The sequence below is a fragment of the Pteropus alecto genome, unplaced genomic scaffold (assembly GCF_000325575.1).
Source record: "Pteropus alecto unplaced genomic scaffold, ASM32557v1 scaffold177, whole genome shotgun sequence".
Classification (NCBI taxonomy): Eukaryota; Metazoa; Chordata; class Mammalia; order Chiroptera; family Pteropodidae; genus Pteropus; species Pteropus alecto.
The window spans coordinates 6,954,126-6,976,284 of NW_006442207.1; the positions used below are offsets into that span (position 1 = coordinate 6,954,126).

At 36.4% G+C, this 22,159-nt stretch overlaps 1 protein-coding gene and 1 long non-coding RNA gene across 3 annotated transcripts in view; one reads left to right on the top strand and one right to left on the bottom strand.

Moving 5' to 3' along the window:
- The window catches only part of SMC3 (structural maintenance of chromosomes 3), a 30,755-nt gene extending 19,150 nt beyond the window's left edge, over nucleotides 1-11,605 (bottom strand). Inside the window, exons 1-7 of one of the 2 annotated variants that reach the window (XM_006920866.3) lie at nucleotides 11,207-11,605; nucleotides 10,035-10,110; nucleotides 5,370-5,408; nucleotides 3,724-3,791; nucleotides 2,166-2,237; nucleotides 1,718-1,797; nucleotides 1,362-1,440 (exon numbers count right to left, since the gene is read on the bottom strand). In XM_006920866.3, the coding sequence (XP_006920928.1) occupies nucleotides 1,362-1,440; nucleotides 1,718-1,797; nucleotides 2,166-2,237; nucleotides 3,724-3,791; nucleotides 5,370-5,408; nucleotides 10,035-10,110; nucleotides 11,207-11,221 (429 nt within the window). In that variant the 5' untranslated portion in view covers nucleotides 11,222-11,605. Of the gene's footprint in view, nucleotides 1-1,361; nucleotides 1,441-1,717; nucleotides 1,798-2,165; nucleotides 2,238-3,504; nucleotides 3,672-3,723; nucleotides 3,792-5,369; nucleotides 5,409-10,034; nucleotides 10,111-11,206 lie in introns of those variants that run through there. The other variant, XM_015596380.2, reaches the window with a different exon arrangement.
- LOC112470126 lies at nucleotides 10,396-21,141 on the top strand. The gene is made up of 3 exons (XR_003042841.1): nucleotides 10,396-10,661; nucleotides 19,039-19,116; nucleotides 20,833-21,141. It is a non-coding gene; the product is annotated as an uncharacterized LOC112470126 (long non-coding RNA).
- The last annotated feature ends 1,018 nt before the right edge of the window (nucleotides 21,142-22,159 follow it).

Below are 22,159 nucleotides of genomic sequence, written 5' to 3' on the forward strand. Positions count from 1 at the left end.
GTCATGCATGCAACTTTATATAACAAGCATGAGTTTAACGTATTCATAAAAATAAAAATAACCACTAAAGGTAAAAAAATGCTATCACTGCATTAAAAATTCAAGTGACAGTTACTCTAATACTTTTACATAAAGAGAATCAGCTCTGAGCTAAGAAAGGATCTTTCGGATCCTTATCATTAGGTACCCCGATTAAGCACATTCATTCATTCAATTTACTCACTTAAAATATTTAATAAATGCCTACAACATCTATGCCACTTTGCTGGGCACTGAGAAAACAACACTGAACAGAACAGAAAAACATCTTGCCCTCATGGAACTTACATTCTAGGGGAAAAAGACAGGAAATAAGCATACCATTACAGTCTAACTGCTATGAAGAAAAATAAAACATATTTAAAGAATAAAGAAAGCATACAGAGTTGGGGTGAAGGCAATGCTTTAGTAAATGAGACAGTCATGGATGGCTTATAAGGAATGACAAATGAGCAGAAATTTAAATGATGTAAAGAGGCCTATGTTGTATGTCTGAAAGGAAGACAGATAATTGCTCTTCCAAGCCGGGCCTCCTTTTAAAGAAATTTCTCTCTTATAAAGATGGGTTTTTTCAAAACCCTGTTCTTCTGGCATCACATTTCCCAAAAGTGAAACACCATACACTTCTTGATCACTTCTCCTGAATACTAACTTTTCAACACATATCTACTAAAAAAGCCTCCAATATGAAATAAGTAGTAGATATTTTAAAAGAATATTCCTCTAGTCCAAAAAAAAACACTATGAAAACTTTAGGACATTGCAGGTACATTCTAAGAAAGAGAAACTATCTTATAGTTTATAAAGTCTATGAGGAAACAGTAGAACAATCAGCTGATGCATATAAATACAACCTCTATGAAGGAAAATAATATCTAGCATTATAGGAGATTTCTGGTAATGTAAACTTTTTATTATTTTAGTTCTATAAGTATTAATTTTAGAAGGTAATTTTTTTCAAATTTTTTCAAAATTTTTACAGAATTTCTATAATATTCTTAAATTACGATGATCATCATGACTTCCAAAAACCAAAAATGTCTTCCAGTATCGTGCAGCTTAGTAAGTGATATAGTTCACTAAGAAAACACGATCCACTTAAAAAACTCTGCTGAAACACTTCCATCCCATTATGCAATGGCCCTACTCTGTACTTATGGCCACATAAAAAGGAATACTAACTTCAATATAAAATAAATCAACAAAAAGATTATAAGGTACATTTTCCGCTTCAACTTAACTAGAATCAATAAACCAATTCATCATTCAATGACTATATTCAGAAAACAAATTCTATTAAAAAAGGACATACAATTTTTTACCTTTCCTTGTTTAACAATATAATAAGGATTGCTTCGAGAAAAACCAGCACTTTCAAGGAGATTCATCACATCATTTTTCCTGTTGATAAATGTTGAAAATTTTTTTTCAGATAAATTAACAATCAAACAATAACCAAAAAATGAGCACACTAACTCCTGGGTTAAGGAGCATGAGGGAGAACAGAACACTCATTAAACTATCTGTTTTATCAGCCTCAGAGACTCTTTTGATTCTTATATTTATACTATAAACACTGATTTGTTAAATGTGAGGCAAACATATCTCATATACAAGGCAAGTAAAAGTATTTTCCCTCTTTCATAAATAAACTACAAATGTAAAGAAAAATGCTTACGTGACCATTTTCTTGTCTAAGAAATACTGATCCTTTTTGGCACCAATAACTCTTCGAAGTGAAACTTCTTCTTTATCGATCTAAGAAAAAACATACAAGTCCAAAGTTAATTTAATAGTAAAAGTGGAAAACTTTTTACTTAATAAGGTCATTTTAGAGTCCCTGACCATAATAATTATTTTGAAATTTCAATCTCACTAAGGATATTCTAATACTCAATTGTTATGACAAAGACAATTTTTCACAACAGCTTGTACATCCTCGTTTGTTTACAAGAATGTTCATTTTAATTTTAAAAGTCATATATAAATTGTACAGCTATTTTCATATAAATTAAATTATAAAAGTTTAAGTACAGCTATAAATGTTTCAAAACATGAAAAAACTCAGCTGCAACAATAAAATTGTCAACATTGTTACTGAAAAAAAAAAAAAAGCAGTTACTCACTGGCAACCGGTTATCCGAATTATCAAAAATAATCTCCACAAAAGCAGAAATAACACGAGGACCAGTACCCTCCTGAAACATGAGATAAATAAATTTGTAATTTAAGTGGTATTTTCAAATTCTTTAAACACATGTGAAGTTTAGTGCATGGTAACAAGTTGATTCGAGAAAAATTTCTAAGACTAATATGACTAGTACATATACATCCCTCTTGCCAAAACAGCTAAGACACAGGATTAGGATAACAATTTCTCAACCAAATAGCTTTGATTCTAAATAGAAAAATGAGAACTATGCGAGAGATGTCAAAGTTAGGTGTTTTTCTACATACCACTTTATTAGAGCACAAGACTCCACAGATACTTAAATCTACCTAATCTACCTATTTCCTAATATCCAAGACATTTTGAGACTTTTCTTTTATAGACTCATCTTATTGCTGGAATTACTAGAACTGCTTTTTAACGTTTGAAATATTCTCTGTAGTTTTAAATCTGCTAATGAAAACACACATTTAATGTGTCATGTTTAGTCCAATTTATGACCCAACCACTTACATATTAAGTCCAGATCATTTCTAGGCAATGAACACTATTACCTAAAGAGATTATTCTAATGCCAATCTGAGAAACCTAAAAAGAGATTTTTCTATAGGGAATTAGTCCTGATTACTGGGCTAAAATTAAAATTTAATGGGGTGGTAGAGAGAAGATGATAATGGTTAAAAAAGAAAAACTTCCCAGGTGTGAGACATTATTGAGGGATCTTGCTTTCTGGTCTTAAGATTAATTATAAGCCATATTCAAACAAGAAAGATAAATTACATCATTTTATTACAGTTTTTTAATAATTTTTTATCCTAAAATTACTTTAGTTGATTATTCATAATAATCTAATGAAAAACAATTTTCTTTAAATATACTATCTTTCATATTGGAAAATTATGTTACCATTTAAGTAAAAATATGGCTAAAAATAATAACCTGTGTGTTGTTTAGTTTGCAATGGCTGCTTCTCTATGTTCTCACTTAACTTCTGGTTCTGAGTCTCGAAGTTCCCAATCCCGAATCTCAAACTATTCTTTCTCCTCAACAAACCTGCTTCTAGAGACTTACCAGACTATAACTTAATAAAAACTCATATTTATATGGAAGATATATCCATACATTGGCAAATCCTACAATTTTCTTACCATTATATAAAAACTAGAGTTTTATCTTGCAGTATAATAGAGTAGGCTAAATTTTATAGCAGAATAACGCACTTAAGATACTATATCATCTTCACAAAGGATTTGAAACATCACAAATGATTTTGTTTACTGAGATTAACAACGTACTTTTAGAAATATATACAGTTGACCGGGGAACAATGTGAGTTTTTTTCAACTGTGTAGTTCAAACCCTTGTTGTTCAAGGGTCAACTGGCAGCTGAGAATCTGCAAGTTCGGAGTATATTACACGTGGATTTCCGATTGAGGGCAGTCCATGTCACTGTCCCTTGAGTTGCTCAAAGGTCAACTGTAATATTTGTAACGTCTTAAAGTAGTCTCACTCACATGCAACAAAGCCAATCGCTGTTCCGGACGAAGATGACTAAATTCATCACTGAGAACAAACTGAATTGCTAGAAATACAAAAACATAACTATTAAAACAGTCAAAAAAAGGATTTATGCCTTATTATTTCCCATACCTTCATGGAATACAGTGTATCAGATAATGAACAATGAAGATTAAGTAGATTTCCTCTTCCATATAGAGAAAAGCAATGAAGAAAATTCGGCTATAATTCAAACTAATCAGCTAAGAAATGATATAGGAAAAATTTTAGGCTTTCACTAAAACAGTTAAAGTAAGAAAATAAAAAGAAAACACGAAGGTAGAGGAAGTGAGATGTAGAACTAAGGTCTACCTCTTGATCACTTAACCTAACTGGTTAACCGGACTGACTGATTAGGTTAACATATTTGCTTTTAACCCACTAAACGTAAATGATAAAAATTATTAACAAAATAGGATACAGTCCTACAATATCCTTAATTGTCTACTTTATCAAAAGAAACAGAACTAAGTAAGAAATACAAGGGAATGTTTCAGATTCCCACCTCCTACTGAATTGCTTGCACTGCCCTTAACTTCAGTAAGGAGCCATTCCTACTTCCATGTAGAGTACCTAACTGGACCACCCTGCCCTAGAAATGGAACTCTACTCAGCTGTCCTTTTCCCAGTCGATCCAAAAGATCTTTGACATTCTAAAGAGTGAGTGTATGAATGAATGTGAAAGTGGGATTGGCTATCTTCATAATCACCTAGGTGGGCTATGGATTTGAACTGGGCTCATCCCCCTGGAGATTACGAAATAACTCACTTTCACTCCAATTTCACTCTCACCATCCCCAAATTACAACCACTGATGAGATAAAGAGTACCTTTTAGATTTGGGAGCACAGATGGGATAGAACCTTTGCTCTTCTAATCCCCCCTTTTCCTTCAAGCACTACTGAATTAAGAGGTTCAAAATTTTTTCAGCCTACTCTTTGTACTGTCCAATTCTGTTAACATGTTTTTTTCTCCCTAGAGGATTTGTTAACAAAGGCATCACAATAGTTAAATGAATTTTTATCTTTAGGTATAATTTTCAAAGCTCTATTTACTATCTTCAAACTAATGGTCATTGTTGAGAGTCTATGAAGTTTTTTATACCCCTCCATCTTTTATAAAAATGACTGGCTTAGAAAACATTTTTTTAAAAGATGAACCAGAAAGATAAGCCATTTTCCAAACCCTATATTAACTATTCTACTGCAGTTATATACATTTATTTATTCACACACACACACGCCCCTGCATTTACAACAGTTATATACTTCACTGAAATTTAAAAAGCACTTCCACAAGTATTACCTCATTTGATTCTCACAACCTATCTAAAGTAGGCAGGGAAAACACCTCTGTTCTTAAAGTGAAAAGAGTAATTTGAGAGGTTGTTTTGCCTAGTCTCACACAGCTAATTAATCACTAGTTACACAGTAAAACAGAGGTCCTTACACTCTAAACCCGCTACACTAAACTACGACCCTGTATGAAGAAGTATTTCTTGGGTTTCATGCAGACATAACCTCAGAAAATCAATTTTAAAAATAAAACTACCTTAAGATACTCAGGTCTTAATATATTCAGAATTCAAAAAAAGAATACCTACCATAAAAAAAGTTACTTTTTCCAGATCCATTTCTGCCCACTATAAAATTTCAAAAAAAACACGTTATTTTGCATAAGTCAATGAAATTAAAACTTTATTGAAAGTATTATAAAATTTATTTAAGTCCAAATTCCTAACATAAAATCTTAATATTTGAAATTAAATACAATAGAATGGTATAAAAAAAAAATCAATGAACAAAAGTTTTAATAACCAAAAGAGCACTGTTTTTGTATAGACTTCAGAAAGTTTTTTTCTTTAAAGAAATTCACTTCATTGTTGATTCTTTTGCTCTTTCCCAATAGTTTAAAGTTAATAAAAATAACTAAATATACTACTTGGCTTTTATAATTTATAATCATTACAATAGACATGTAATTCTATTTTAATTATATAAAGCATTTTTTAGACAATTTAAAGGTTTACATATTACTAACATTTAAATACACTTAACCATTTTAAATTCTCAAACTATTTGCATATTAAACTATTTATGATCAGCCCTATATATCATGCATAGTTTCACAGACTCACAAAAATATAGACAACTATAAGGCATTATTTTTACTACCTGAATTCAGAAATTAAGCAATTCTACACAAAAGGATATCAAATGTTTCAGATTTTAATTCACCTGAGTTTTCTGTTTAGCAAAATTTTCATTAAGAGTCATTAAAATTTATGTCATTCTCTCTTAATCTGGACCAAAATACGCTCAATAATTTGGTCCCAAAGTAAATCCTAAAGAGATAATTTATGTTATGCCAGAAAGTAATGAAGTGCCTTTAAAAAGAGGCATATAACAGACGTAAATAAACTAGCTTGAAAGGGGGACTTCCATTGACTATATCTAAGACAATATGAGCACCAAAATAATTAGATGAAATATAAATTAGTGTGGGGAAAATAATCCATGAGTCCTTACTAATTAAAACAAAACAAAACAAAACAAAACAGCTAAGGATGAAGGGCTCTTGCTTGCGGTAGAATACCAAGTGGTTAATATGAAAAGAGTGCTGGAAATGGAAAATCATCATTTTGTAACCATCAGGATAAAGGCAAGAAGTATCAATAGATGCTAAATTTAGAGGGAAATTTTGATAAGGAGCATGATATTTGCATGGTCCAAAAGTATATCACCATCTCCGTATTATTTATTAGTTGCAAGGGAAAAAACACACTGTACAGTGGAAAAATTAAACACCACCTTGTGATCAAAAGTAACAGCAATAAGAGGTAGATGGATATCATGTACCTCCAGATGTAATACCCAGAGAAGGACACGTCATTTATAATACTTTTCAAAAACAATGTTACAAAAGACAAAGAAAGGCTGTGGAAAGATCCATATTAAAGGAGCCTAAAGAGAAATGACAACTAAATGCAATACCTAATTCTAGATTAGATTCTGTACTGTAAGAAAAAAAATGCTATAAACACACACACACACGAAAAGAATGCAATAAAGAACATTTCTGGGTCAATCAACATTACTGGAAAATGAAGAGCCGGTTGTGGCATGGATGTTAAATTTACTGAAGATTGTAACTATACTGTGATAATGCAAGAGAATATCCCTATTCTTACAAAGTATTCATTGAAGTCTGAAGTAAAGGACCATGATATATTCATAACTTACTTCGAGAAAAAAAATGAGAAGAGTGCAAATGATAAAGTAGAGAAAATGTTAATCCGCAGATTTGGGTAAAGGGTATATGAGTATTCTCTGTACTGCTCTTATACGTGCAACTTTTCTGTAAATTTGTAATTTATCTCTAAATCGAAGTTTAAAAAGGCAACTTATAAAAAGAATTACATAAATAGTTCGAACCACAATCCATTCATAAATAACTGAAAAAAATTTTTATATTCCTTTTAAGAATTATTCCTACCCATAGTGAAATACTATGTAGCAATTTTAAAGATGTTGAATATCTAATGATTATTCAAGTTTGTTCTGAAAAACAGCAAATTACCAACAGATTACAAGGCAAAGACTGAAGAGGTACTGAGGCAGGCCCAATTTATGTGTGTCCCAGATTTACTTTCTCCAACCCAGGCCTTGCCTGCCTGTCAATAGAGAGGCTCAGTCTCCCAACATCTCCGGTTGTTTCAGCCCACCCTGGAAGAGCAGGTCAAATGTGTGAAAATCCAAAAGAGGCCACAGTTCCCCGACTACTTCAGGAGGGGTTAGTCCCCAGAGTAATATAATCTAAAAGCATGGGGGAATTAATGCCCTGTGTGGAAAACCCTGACCACTGAGAAACAGGAGCCACCAGACAAAACCCTCTCCATTCCTTTCCCATCTGACCTTTCCATGGCATTGTAGATTCACAAAGTCTGTCTGGAAATTATCCAATGTAACCACAAACCAGCTGTAACTTTTTTACAAAGCTATGACCAGCTTTTTCTTTCTCTCTTGCCTTAAGACTGCACCTTCCCATTAAAGCCTACTAAGCTAAGCAGGACCTGGGCTGTTTTCTAGGAAACCAAGGAAAATACAAGTATAGATTGTTAAAATAAGAGTGGCTATCTCTAGGTAGAAAGATTACAGTTTACTTTAATGTTTTTCTTTTTAGTTTTTATGCTCTTCCATAATATTCTATAATTAACAAAAATTTCTTTTGTTAAAATGCTAGAAAAAAGGTAACCTTAAAAAGATATATTTGGTACATTCAACCCTCATTCAAACATAAGCAGAGATATTTGCCTTCAAATCTTTTTTTTTAAAGATCAAAATCACTAAAATGGTATGCTTTCATAAGATATTTTTAGAGTCAATCCCGGTCTACACTATGTTTAGTCTTAACGGGTACCTGTTTTTAAAACATGTAAACTAATAAAATCATGTTGTCTTTTTCAGTTAAAACAAACAAAAAGAACACTTAATTTCCTTTGTAATCATAACTATTAACAATCCTAATGTCACAAAGTATGGTACTAAAACAGCTGTCTCATAATAGCTAAATCAAAAATACTTGAAAGGCCCTCTAGCCATAACTTAATCATCCTAGGTAATGATGGTCTTCATTTTAAAGCTCGTTTATAAAATTACACGATGGATATATTAAAATATTCTTATAACTTGTAAGTTAAACATATATATCTAGTAAGTATTCATTGTTCTCCAAAGATTTTCAGATGAAAATCAAAAGGCACTTATTTATAATTGAAATGTAAATAAAACTCCAGGATGATTAAGCTACCATTATAGCACACAAATTCAATTAACAATTCTTCAGTAGGTAAAGCAGGGGAAAAAAAAGTATGTTTTCTTTTTTTAAATTCCCAATTACAGGTTGTAATTGATGTACTGAAGGCAGGTTTTTTTCTTGCTCTCAATTTTTAAAATTTATTATTTCGAAATACAGAAAGTATGATTCTCTAAGGTTCTCTGGGAACATCAGCATTTAGTATTCACTCTTTATCTATTTCTATATGAATCCCACTTAATTCTATGCTACTGAATTATGCCCCCCTCCCAAATTCATATATTGAAGTCCTAATCCCCAATATGATGCTTTTTGGACATGGGGGCCTTTGGGAAGAAATCAGAATTAGATGAGACCATGAGGGTGGGATCTTCATGACGGGATTAGTGCTCCAAAGTGAAAAAGAGGAAGAAGAGGAAAAAGGGGCGGGGGAGGGAGGAGAGGGAAGGAGAGGCTCAAATAAAGGTTATGTGAGCATGGTGGTGATGGAAGCCTCCAGAATCTGACTACACTAGCACCCTAATGATGGACTTTAGCCTTAAGAACAGTGAGAAAATAAATACCTGTTTCCCAATCTATGATATTTTGTTACGGTAGACATAGCAGACTAATATATCAATATACCCCATAATGAAGACACGATGTAGCAAAAATCAATAGCACATTCTATACTTTTCTGGTGTCCAGAAACACTCGATTCATCTAACCTTTAAAAATTCAGCAGAACATCAGAAATCACTCTTGCTGGCTGTATCAGTAAAATGGAACTTTATCATCTGAAGGACCTATAGACTAAGTATTGTATTGTAGGGCAATCACTGTTAGTCCTTTAACCTCACATTTGCTTTCTCATTTACTCTTCCCAGTAGCTCTATGAGATGAGTATCATCATCTCCACCTTACAAATGAGAAAACTGAAGCCCCACAAGGAGTAAAGTTTGAAAAATACATGCCAGAACTGCGATTTGAATCCCATACTGTTATTATGCTCCAAAGTTTACACCCTTCCCGCCAAACTGCAAGGTCTGCCCTTACACATTATGACAGGGGGGAAAAAAAATCTGAGAACAATGTAATCTGAGAACAATGTAATCACCTTTGAAATAAGGCAATAGTGAGCATTTTACCTAGGAAATGACATATAAGTAACAGAAGACCTCAAACACTAAATTTAGTCATTTACTATAAACTTAAAGCTATTAAAACACATTGAATACACAAGAGACTATCCATATAAAAATGAGAAACTTATGACTTATCCAAGTATTTTAAATGCATAAAATATGCAATTTATCAATGCAGATAAAAGACAAAGAAATTATTTCATATGGAAAAAAGAAAAATTTATGTAATATTCAAAGACAATTATTGTCTCCTTAAGCCTAGATATAGGCAGAATTTATTGTATGGCTGTATAGATACAAATCTGATCTAATAAACCATGAACACTTACCGATAACATTATGTTTTGAACTGAAGGGATCTACAATTGTTTGATCTCTATAACTTCGAAAACCTTGGATAATAACCTAATGAATAAATAAGAGAGATTTTTCAGAACACACAAAGAAATACCTTCTAAACTAACATTTTTCTTTTGCACGTCTTCCCTTTCTGGTTTCTCATTTAACGCAACATAGAAAACTTTCAATTTCACGTAAGAAAAATTCATTTTGGAATGTGGTGACTAAAAATCTTCTAAGAACAGTCCTTTATCAATAACCATTGCCCTTGTTGTTTTATTAGGAGTTTTAATTAATAACCGCCTAAGGGAGTGTCAAAATCAAGTACACCGTGCAAGGTTCGCCGGAACAGGGAACTTCACAGTGTTAAAGTATCAAGCAGGCAGACTGACTCCAGCTTTCCCGACTCCAAGAGACACACGGGCCAGCCAAAAAAGAGCAGACGTTCCAAGAAAGGAGCGCTAAGAGTCCAACATATCCAAAAGAGAAACTTTTCCAAGAGTGTGAATGGGCTCATCTTTGTGGTGGACTCTAGCGCGGGAAGACCATTTTGACAGAAGTAAACAACTGAATGAGGCGCTACACATTCTGCAAGCAGAGTCCTTTTCACTTCTCCGGTGAGTAGGGGAGGAGAAAGGCCCCGGGTTAAGCTGACACCTCAGCCTGTGCCTCCGGGGCACCCCCGGGCCGAAGAGACATTTCTCCACACAGCTCACCCAGATGGCCCACGCGGGGCTCTCTCCCCGCAGGACAACGCAGCTTCCCCTCCGCGCGGCCCCGGCGCGGCCCCCAGCCAGCTCGGGCCCGGGGCCCTCGGCCCACACGGCCGGCTCTCTCGCCCCTGGCCCACCCGGAAAGGCCCAGTCCCTCTACGAGGCCCACCCCGCCAGCCCGTCCACACTCCTCGGAGGTCCTGCCTCCCTCAGACCAGCGCCTTGCACAAAGGCCCGGGCTGCAGAGGGTCGCCCCAATTCTCGGCGGCCCCTGCGCTCCCGAGGCGGGCCCTCTCCCCTTCCCCACCGTCCCAGTCCAGCTCGGGTCCACTCAGCTGGGAGGGGAGAAGTGAGAGGCGAGAGAGGCCGCGGGTCGCAAGGCGACACCCCCGCCTCCAGAAACGGTCCTCACGGGCCTGTGAGGGGTAGAAGGTACGCGCTGGCCTTACCTGCTTTATGTACATGGTTCCGCAAACCTAGCCGGGGAGATGGGCTCCCCACCTCAAGAAGAAACAGCGCGGCCTCGGGGCCAGGTGAGGCGCCTACAAGACCCCTCCCCCAAGCGCCGCTCGCTCCCCTCCAGCCAAACAAAATGGCGGCGCCCGTGGAGGCGGAGTCCGCGCGTCGGACGGAACCACTCTCGCTTTCCCCCCCCGCACAAAGCGTAGGGGGAGTCAGAGTAGGTCTGCTCGTCGATATTGGCAAAAGGAGCCTTCCACGGCGTCCTTAGATGGATTTCAGTTGATCCTTCAATTCTTAGCCGAATATTTCCTGAGACTTAGCTGGAAGCTTCATTCAGAAAAGTCTTGATCGTGAAGTTGGCCTGTATTCCCTCCGAGCGCGGAGCCAATGGTTGCGCCCACAAAGGGGGAAAGGTTCGGCGCCAAAGCCAAGTGTGAGAGTCGGAGGGCCAGTAGCAGCGCGGGCGGGCGGCCACGTGATCTCGAGCTGTTTTAAAATACAGACCCTCCCCACCACCCCGCCACCGCGCGGGCGGTGCCTAACTGCGAACCTGCAGAATAGTGGTGATGGCTGGTTCAGTGTGTGGAAATTCTGCTGCTCCATTGTCTCGCTCGTGGAACTTTTATGAGCTTAGAACGGCCCTTTCTGGCTCCCACACTGCCCACTCGCAGGACAGCCCCCCAGGGACTTGCTGCTGGAAAATTTAATAACGTGATAATTAATACCGAGATTGCTGTTACTGCTCTGCCATTTACTGTAAGTCTAGGCAGACCTGGACAAATGCAACAAAAAAAAAATTTAGATAGATTAAATGCTCTTTTTTTTTTAACAGCTTGAAAAATAGTTACTAGTGGCAATCTTAAGTGTATCTGATCTCTATCAGTTTTAGGGGAAAAACTTGGTTAGAAATTGCATCTCTGGGTCGCTGTAAAATTACCTGCCACTCAATAGCCGATCAAGTCGGTCCTCGCTGCTGAAGGCCGTTCCAGCCCTAATTATTTTTAGATCGAACTATTTTAAAAGCCTAATTTCTTTCCTGTCCACGCCCTTGGCTTAAACAAACAAACAAACAAACAACCTCTTTAAACAACACTACATTAGCATCTCTACATTGTCAATTTCTTACTGTGATTGTAGGCATGTTACTACAGTATTTAAAGTTTTAAGCCTGATGACAAAACCCCTTCATGATTATAATTAAAAACAGGAAGTATAAAATTATCCTATTTACTTATACAGATATATAGATGGAAGGATGGTTAACAACGTTTATGGTCTTCACAGTGATGAGATTTTTACTTCCTTAGACTTCCATATTAAATGAATCGTATACAATTAGTTTCTATAATTCATACAGGCAGAAAAAAAGGTCAGTGAAAACCTAAAATATAAAAAGGTGATTTTGAGAATTTGACATGCTTATTTATATTTGTGTATTTGTTGTCTGCCTCTACAATATAAATCCAAGAAAAAAGGGACTTTATCTCGTCCCTGCTGTTTCTTTAGTAATCTTTTCCTAGAAAGTACACAATACTGACGAATGAAAAATACGGGAAAGCAAAGTATTTACTACAATGCAGTGGCTCATATATGCCAGCTATTGGTATTTAAAGTCTCCCAATGACCCCATCCCACCCATGGCAGCATGCTAGTTTTTGTGACATTGCCCGTTTGGGTGTAGTGTGGAGACATCTCACCTCATTATAAGAGTAAGATTTCCCTGGATGTTCCAAGGGGGCAGGGGGGACATTAGACAATTGAGTTCTTTTGACCTCTTTTGGGAGGCTCTGCTTTTAGGCGGATAAGAGATTTCAGGACCTCAAATACTTTCCCCTCAAAATAATTTTTGTGCCACAGTACTGTATTCTGGACACCTCTAGGGTATCCAGAATATGTGCCACTTCCTCCTTCCCAGGTCTGAGGAACATGATATTACCAATATAGTTGCCCAACATCATGTTCTGCTCAATGATGAGATGATTAAGGACTTTTCAGACTACAGTATGCCAGGATTAATGTGGCCCAAAAGTAAGACTTGAATGTAAATTGCTGCCTGCACTGCAAGAATGCTTCGCTCCTTCCAGATGATTAAAAAAATACATTTGCCAATTAACAGCTGAATAATAAGGGCCAAAGGCTGTGTTGAGCTATTCTAGTAAAGATTCCACATTCAATGTGGCAGCTGAGTTAATTTAGGCTTAAGTGGCTAGACCACTATCATCTGAAAGGATTCATCTATCTTTTGCAGGAACCAAACTGATGAATTAAATAGGGATGTAATGGAGACAACTACTCCTCATTCTTTGAGATGGTACTCATCCCTGCCATTCTGCCCAAGAAGTGAGACTACTTCTAATTCATTATCTTGGCTGGCTTAAGGCGGTTTTAGGGATTTCCATTTGGCCTCTCCTACCATAATGGCTCTTAGTTCATAGATCTGGAAACTAATGTGGAATTTCTGTCAGTGTCTAAGAATATTTGTCTCCATGACTGCACACACATGGGCCAGCAAAATGACCACAAGATGAGTTTGCGGACCCATGGCAACCAATGTGAAACAAAGTTGGGCCAGGACTTCATTTATCAGCTGGCCTCTGTACACCTCTCCTGTATCATGGGAGCCATGAATGTGTTTGCCATAAATGTGTTTGCTCTTTCTTCGTATCACTGCCAACTCAGATCTTGTTGTATCTAATAGCACTCAAAAGATGTAGGTGTTCCCCTTTTCCCTGGGCTCAGTCACTCTGATACCTTTTAGGGTCAGATTGGAGAAATTGATACTGAATATACCTAAGGAAGGAATACACCTTCCTCAGGACCCAGACTTCCCTTCAATTGATGGGCTGCAGTGTGAGATCTGGCTCAGGTCTAGAAACTGGGTTGGGGTTGTAATTTTCCATTGGGATGACTGGCATAAGCCTCTGCTCACCCAAGTTTAATATAATTTGGTATGTAAGTGAAGCTCTACCCTCATTGGCTTCCTATCTGTCTCACTCCTAGAACTGCATGGTCTATTAGCCATAACCACAGATCCTTATGAGTCATAGACTTAAATGTAAGAGTTAAAAGTAGAAACCCCTAGATGAATACATAATAGTCAATCTCTTACCATGGATTAGGCAATGTTTTTTTAAATGTGGCACCAAAAGCACTAGTGATAAAAGAAAAATAGATAAATTATATTTCATCAAAACTTGTGTGCATCAAAAGAAGTAAAAAGACATGCCATAGACTGGGAGAAAATGTCTATCAATTCTTATCTGACAAGGGACTTGGATTCAAAATATATAAAAAAAACTCTTACAACTCAATAAGAAGATAAATAACTCCGTTTAAAAATGGGCAAAGGATTTGAATACATTTTCCCAAATGGCCAATACACTTATCAAAAGATGCTTATGATCACTAATCATCAGGGAAATGCAAATCAAAACCACAGTCAGATACCACTTCACACCCACTAGGATAGCTAAAATAGAAAAGACAGACAATAATAGGTGTTGGCTATGATATGAAGAAATTGGAACCCTCATATTATTCGCTGGATAGAATAAAATGGTGCAGTCTGTTCGGCTGTGCCTCAAAAAGTTACACATAGAATTTATCATATGATCCAGCTATTTCATTCCTAAGTATATGCCCAAGAGAAGTGAAAATACACTTACACACAAAAATCTGTATATGAATGTTCATAGCAGCATTATTCATAATAGCTGAAAAGTAGAAATAATCTAAACATCCAACTGATGGATAGATAGATAAACAAAATATGGTCTATCCTTACAATGAAATATGATCCAGCAATAAAAAAGGATACTGATACTTGCTTAAGAATGTACTGATACATACATTTAAGAATACCAGTGCAACAAAGATGAATCTTGAAAACGTTATGCTAAGTGGAAGAATCCAGTCACAAAGAGCATATATGATTCCATTTATATGAAATATCTAGAATAGGCAAATCTGTAGAGACATAAAATGGATTAGTGATTATCTGGGGCTGGAGATTGGGTGAGAAGATTTGGCAGTGGGGCACCAGGTGTTTTGGGAGGGTGTTCTAAATATACTAAAATTGTCTGATCTTGGAAGCTAAGCAGGGTCGGGCCTGGTTAGTACTTGGATGGGAGACCACCTAGGAAGACCAGATGCTGTAAGTGTAAAAAATAAAAAAAATAAGGGATTGTAAGCTGACAAGGTCTTTGCAATCTGTGAGGTCAACCAAGGGTTGCCTTGCCTAAAAAAAATAATAATAATAAAATAAAAATAAATAAATGAATAAATAAACTAAAATTAGATTATAATGATGGTTGCACAACTTTTTGAATATATTAAAACCACTGAACTTCTTTAAATGGGTGAATTTTATTGTATGTGAAATATATCTCAATAAAGGCCCCTCAAAAAACTAGAAAAAATCTAACTATGAATCTTTAAACCATACCCAGATTTCAACCATGTGCAGATTTGTATAATGCACAGATTATCTAGGTCATTCTAGAACCATTTCATAAAAGACACCAGTGGTGTATATAATTAAAATACACCATAATTGCAAATATACTTTTGAAATCTCATGTTTACATCATCTTTACACAAAGCTTTAGCTAGTTAAATGAGGAAATTCAAATTCTGGTATGGGATCAAATATAACATGTTCCAAATTCTTTACTTTTCATTCGTTAGTAATTGTATAACTACAGAGTTAGACACAAAATTACATTCTTTAACAATAAGATAAAGTGATACTTTTTCCAATTTAATTATATTTTAAAATTATCTTTTATAATTTAAAATCTATTTAATACAAAATCTCCAAATTCAATATAAGTATTTTTCTTTGGGGGGAGTAACAAAATGAAAAATGAGTTATTAACTAAGAAGAGAGAAGTTTATCTTTTCCCCACATAACCTTTCTAGAACCAGAGTTTTTGCTAGAGGCAAAACTCAAAGACACTAACCTCAGTCCCAAGATTTTTTCCAATTCCTTGGCCTGTAGCCCAAAGTCGAATTTCTTTTTTCCAGGTTGGAACCCAGCTAGAAAAAAATTGTTGATTTAAAAACCATTTAATGCAGACATTATATAATTTTTTTTTTTTTTGGTTAAAAAACATACAAATGATACCTCAGTCAATCAATTTTTTCAGAAGGAATTTCACATTTTATACTTTTTACCATATATATTTTAGCTGTTCTCAAGACTCTGAAATCTTGGAACATTTTAAAATTCAGCATACTTAAGATTTGCTTTTCTGCCACTACGCACCCATCAGAATGGCTAAAATTAAAAATACTGACAACACTAAATCTTGGCAAGATCTTGGAGCAACATTTATGATGGAAATGTAATGTAATACAACCACTTAGCAAAAAGTTTTATTTTCTCATAAAACTAAGTATAAATCTACCCTATGACCTAGTAAGTTCGTGCATAGGTGTTTTCCCAAGATGAACACATATGTCTCCAATGACTGTTTAAAAGTGTTCATAGCAGCTTTATTCACAATGGCCTCAAACTGGAAACAACCCAAATGTCTATCCACAGATGGCTTAATCAATAAATTGAGGTATATCTTTACAGTGACAATTAAAAAATGACAGATATATGACATGGATGAATCTCAAAAATATTATACTGAAAATCTTATACCAATGAATCTCAAAAATATTCTCAAATATGTATATTCCAAATGAACACATACTGTATAACTGTATGTATATGATGATCTAGGACTGGTGAAACAAATCTATAATGGAAAAAAATCAGAAAAGTAATTGCTTCAGGGAGTCTAGAGGGGAATTGGGAAGTAAAATAAAGGAATTTTATGGGAGGTGTTGGTAATGTTCTATATCTTTATAGGGATTTGGGTTCCAAGGTTTATGCATTTAGCAAAACTATTCGCTTAAGAATTTTCCATTTTGAAAACTCATATCCGAAAAGATATTTGCACACTGATGTTCATAGCAGCATTATTCACAGTGGCCAGGACATGGAAGCAACCAAAGTGTCCTATGATAGACGATTGGATAAAGGAGCTATGGTACATATGTACAATGGAATATTAGCCATGAGAAGAGATGAAATATTGCCATTTGCGACAACATGGATGGACCTTGAGATAATCATGCTAAGTGAAATAAGCCAGACAGAAAAAGTTGAAAATCACATGGTATCACTATATGTGGGATATAAACCTAAAAGCAACAAACAAACAGGACAGAGGCTCATGAACATGGACAATAGACTAATGGTTACCAGAGGGTAGAAGGGGAGTGGGGAGGAGAGAGGTAGATGGGGTAAAAGGGGTTAAATATGTGGTGACAGAAAGAAATCTAACTATGGGAGGGAAATACACAATGCAATTAAATTGTGTTAAATTGTACACTTGAAACTTACTGGAGGTAAACACACAATAGAATACACAGATGTCAAATGATAATGTACACCTGAAAATTATATAATTATATTAATCAATGTTACCCCGATAAACAATTAAAAATTAAAATAAAAAAATACTTACTGGATTTCATTAACCAATGTCACCAAAAATATTAATAAATTAAAAAAAAGAAAATGAATAAGAGAAAAGAATGTTCCATTTCATCGTATATGAATTTTACATCAGAAAAAAGAACATAAGTAAATATAAAATTCTAGTTAATGCGAGTTAAGTGTTGACCAACCAGGCTGCAATTTCATCTCAGCCTCAGGGGTTGTTCAATGCACACATGCTGCTAACATGACAATGAATTCGGTATAATATGCAATTTGAACATGCTAGAGATATGAGAAAGAATTTTTTTCAGCTTCATTGATGACAAACTACTATCTCTGAACTGCAAAAAAACTATGAAGGATTACACTGTCAAGGAATATGGTTTGAGTTTAAGTCTGGTGTAGGAATGTGCTCTAACGGTGCAGCTGCATAGACAGAAAAACCTTCTGAAGTTATTACCAAAATTAAAGAACTTGCATGAGAATGTACTTCAACACGCTGCTTCTTTCATTAAGAAAGTTTTGCAATTTTAGCTGAACTAAACAGTGTCTAGTTTAACATTAGTTATCACATTATAAAGAGAATCATCTAGAATTTAATACATTAGCTTTTGCATAATTCACAATGTTATGGGAAATTCAGGGATTCAGAAACCATGGCTTTCATTGAAAGGTAATTTGATTTAACTATATAACTTTACAAGATAAATTGGTGCAACTAGCAATGGATAGAGAACTGAAGGTGAATTTTGAAAACAATCATTTGCTTCATTTTGGATAAAAACAAAAAATGAAAATCCTGAGCTTCCTAAAATTGCTTTAAAACTTTTTCCATTCCCATCAACAAACCTCTGTGATGCTGGTTTCTCCACTAGAGCTCTTATAAAAGCGAGACATAGAAACAGTTTCTATAGACCTTATTTATACCTTACGAGTAGCATTCTATTCCATTCTACCTGGTTTAGATAGGCTAACGAGCCCTAAACATGTGCATTTGTCTATATTACCCTTAATATTAATATACATGTGTTCACTTGAAGTAAGGAAACACTACATTTCACTTATGATTTTTTGTTTAGTTATGATTGCAGAACAACAAAAAATTATTAGCATAATAGCAATTCTTGTATTAATCACCTATAACATGCACACTCAATGAACCACACATACAGATTTTGCAATTATTTTTTTGTTATGTTTGTTATGATTTTTTTATTAAAATTTAATTTTGTCTGTTGATAATGAGTTAGATTTTTATTTTGTATGCCTTTGTTTTTTAATATAATTTATCTAATTTTTCATTTTTATCGTATTTTACAATAGATTGGTTTGCAACCGATGAAAAAATTTTTACAAGACTGGTCCTTCACCACTGTTATGTGCATCTGCTTCATCTGTAAGGTAAAGATTAACTGACGATTTTGGAGTGGTCACAATTTTGGATAGTACGAAGTCCAGTAAGTTAGGGAAAAAGGGGCCACTTTATTCCAGCAGAAAGATAAACAGTTCTGAGTTTCACGTCTTCATTTTTTTCCCACTAGAGGGCAGTCAAGAAGTACTTATAATTATAAAGTGCCTCCTAAAGCCAAATTTGCTTTTAAACTGAGAGACTGAAGCACGCAGGAAAAAATTAAACGCAGCCAAATCAATTACCCAGAGAACATTTATTGAGCACCAGTACTGTCCCGTACCACACTAAGACTTACTAAAGAGTTCAAAACCCACTGTCTATGTATTTATAGCTAAAATCCAAGAAAATAGGTGAAGGTAGGACAACACAAGGCTTAAGAGTCAGTTTTGCAAGATGAAGAGTTCTGGAGATTGGTTGCGCAACAGTATGAATCTACCTACATAATGCTATTGAACTGTACATTTAAAAATAGCGAAGATGGTAAATTTTGTATTATGTGTATTGTACGGAGAGAGAGAGAGAAAGAGAGAGAGGGGCTGGTGGAGAGAGGGAGAGGGAGAAAGAAGGGAGATCTTTCAGTCCAGAAACATGGGTTAGCTATGCAGGAACCGTCTGCATTGACAGCTCCAGCTCACAAGAGGTAGAGAAAAGAAGTGGAAGGACATGGGCCAGCATATCACACGGGCTGTTGAGCCTTCGCTTTGGGGCAAACAGACGTGTTCACACACATGTACTTTTATACTGGGTTGCCACTACAAGTATGAACCCATTGCTCTACCCCAGTTCCTGGTGATTAGGGAGCCCCTTTCCATAATGAATTCATTCATTCAACATTTACTGAGCACTTGTTTTATTCCAGGCCCCACATAAGGCTCTGGGGCACAGCTGTGAATGAGACAGACAGCTTCCGCTCTCAGTGTTTAGAGAATATAGCTCTTTCTGTCTGAGGCCTTGAAGGTCCTGGAAACTGTTTTTGTGCCTCAATCCTTGACAAGTGGGCCACTTGGAGCTGCCATCTCTCCAGTGTTCTCCTGAAAATGTGGGAAGACAAGGAAGCAAGAGGTTGAATAACTACGGAGCCACAGAGCCATCTAGAGTTGCCTTGATAACAAGATCAGAGCAAACGGCCAAGCCCTTGAGGTGCCAGGGCTGGACTCTGAGCCTTGGCCAGTAGTCCATGGAAGGATGTCACCTTTTGACTCTAACAGAACTTCACCAAAGCGAATCTTTGAAATCCAAAGGAAAAGGGGCCCACACATTAAGGAACTCATCCCACGTCTACTCCAGCATTGTTCCGATTTCTGTAGGAACACAGGATGTTCTCACTCCAAAGGCTGTCTGGGGTAGCTGGAGGCAGCATAGGGTATGCATAAGAGTTGGCTAAGAATTAAAAAAGCCTCAGTTAAAACTCAGGTTGGGCCTTGTGGGAACTGTGTAACCTTGGACAATATCTGTATGTCTAAGCCCCAGTTTCCCCATTTCTAAAATGGAAATAATAGTAGCACCTAGGAGGGTGTCATGAGGATGAAATTACATAACGTATGTGAAGTTCTTAGCATAGCGCCTGACATGCAATAAGCACACAGTGCCGGCTTTAAAAAAGTAAGCTGAGTTGGAGCTCAGAGATCATCTCGCCCAACTCCTGCCATGTAGTAGTTGCCCAATAAAATGTTCCTTTGCTTCCTTCCTTCTCTTTGGGTATCTAGAGTTATACCTGGGCCAAACTTTAAGCACACAGGCCTCGGAGAGTTCATGCTAACCTTTGTGATGCAAACATGGAAGTCAAGAAAATCTCAACTCAAATTCAGTTCCTGGCCTTGGGCAAGTTACTGACCTTCTTTCTGCTGCAATTTACTTGTCTGTAAAATGAGAATAATAACAGCAACCTACCTTGCTGGCATGAGGATCACACTCTCTTTTGAAGTGTCCCATTTAATGGTTGTTATTATGTCTTGCCACCAAGGGTCTGATCTGCAAAAGATTCTCAGGTAAATAAAAAATAATGCCCATATTTATTCATTCACTCATTCATTACTCATTCATCCATTCACTATTTACCATTCACCATTCATTCATTTGTTTGTGTTCCAGGCGTGTATCAGAGCTGGAATTCACAGAATTAGACAAGACTCCTGCTCTTGACTTACTCACAGTCTGGAAGAGACTTAAACAATGGCTGTGTGACTGGGTCAAGGGTTTTGAGGAGAGGCTGGGCCACCAATGGTTAAGAGTACAGACTTTAGAGTCAGACAGCTGAAGTTAGGCCTTAGCCCTGCTGCTCTGCAATCTTTTCCAAGTTTTTCAACCTCTCTGTTGAAAATAGGGGTTGTCACTCCGATTCGTTCACTGGGTTTTTATGAAGGTTAAATGATTTCATAGCTGTGAAGTGCTTAGAATAGTCTGGCAGGTAATAAGCGCTCTGTGTGGGCTGGTCCAATCAATAGACGTGTAAGTACAGATGACATCGGTAGCATTCAGGGGAGAGGATGGAGTCCCAGAAAGAGAATTAGAGAAATCTGGGAGAAATTTAGTGTAGTTCCTACCCCTCAGTCCTACATTTCACATTTTAAAATATCCCCACTAGCCAAACTTAGAAGCGACCCTGGAGAGCTTTCTGTCAAAGATTCACAGTTTGCAGAAGAGGCCAGAGAGGGAAAGTGGCTTGCCAGATGAGGTGGACAGAATAATGACCCCAAATATGTCCAAGTCCTGATCCCCAGAACCTATGATTATGTGACCTTACATGGCAAAAAGGACTTTGCCGGTATGATTAAGTTAAGGATTTTCAGATGGGGAGATTATCCTGGATTATCTGGGTGGGCCCAATGAACTCAGAAGGCTCCTTGTACAGGAAAGAAGGAGGCAGGAGAGTCAGAGAGGCCAATGTGACGATAGAAACAGAGATTAGAGTGATGTGGGGCCAAAGAGACAAGGAAGAAGGCCCTCTGCTTCTGCCACACCCCTTTCCCCCATGGCTGCCCTTCCTTTGATCTGAACCCCCATTTCCTGATGTTTGTCCCAGGAACCCAATTT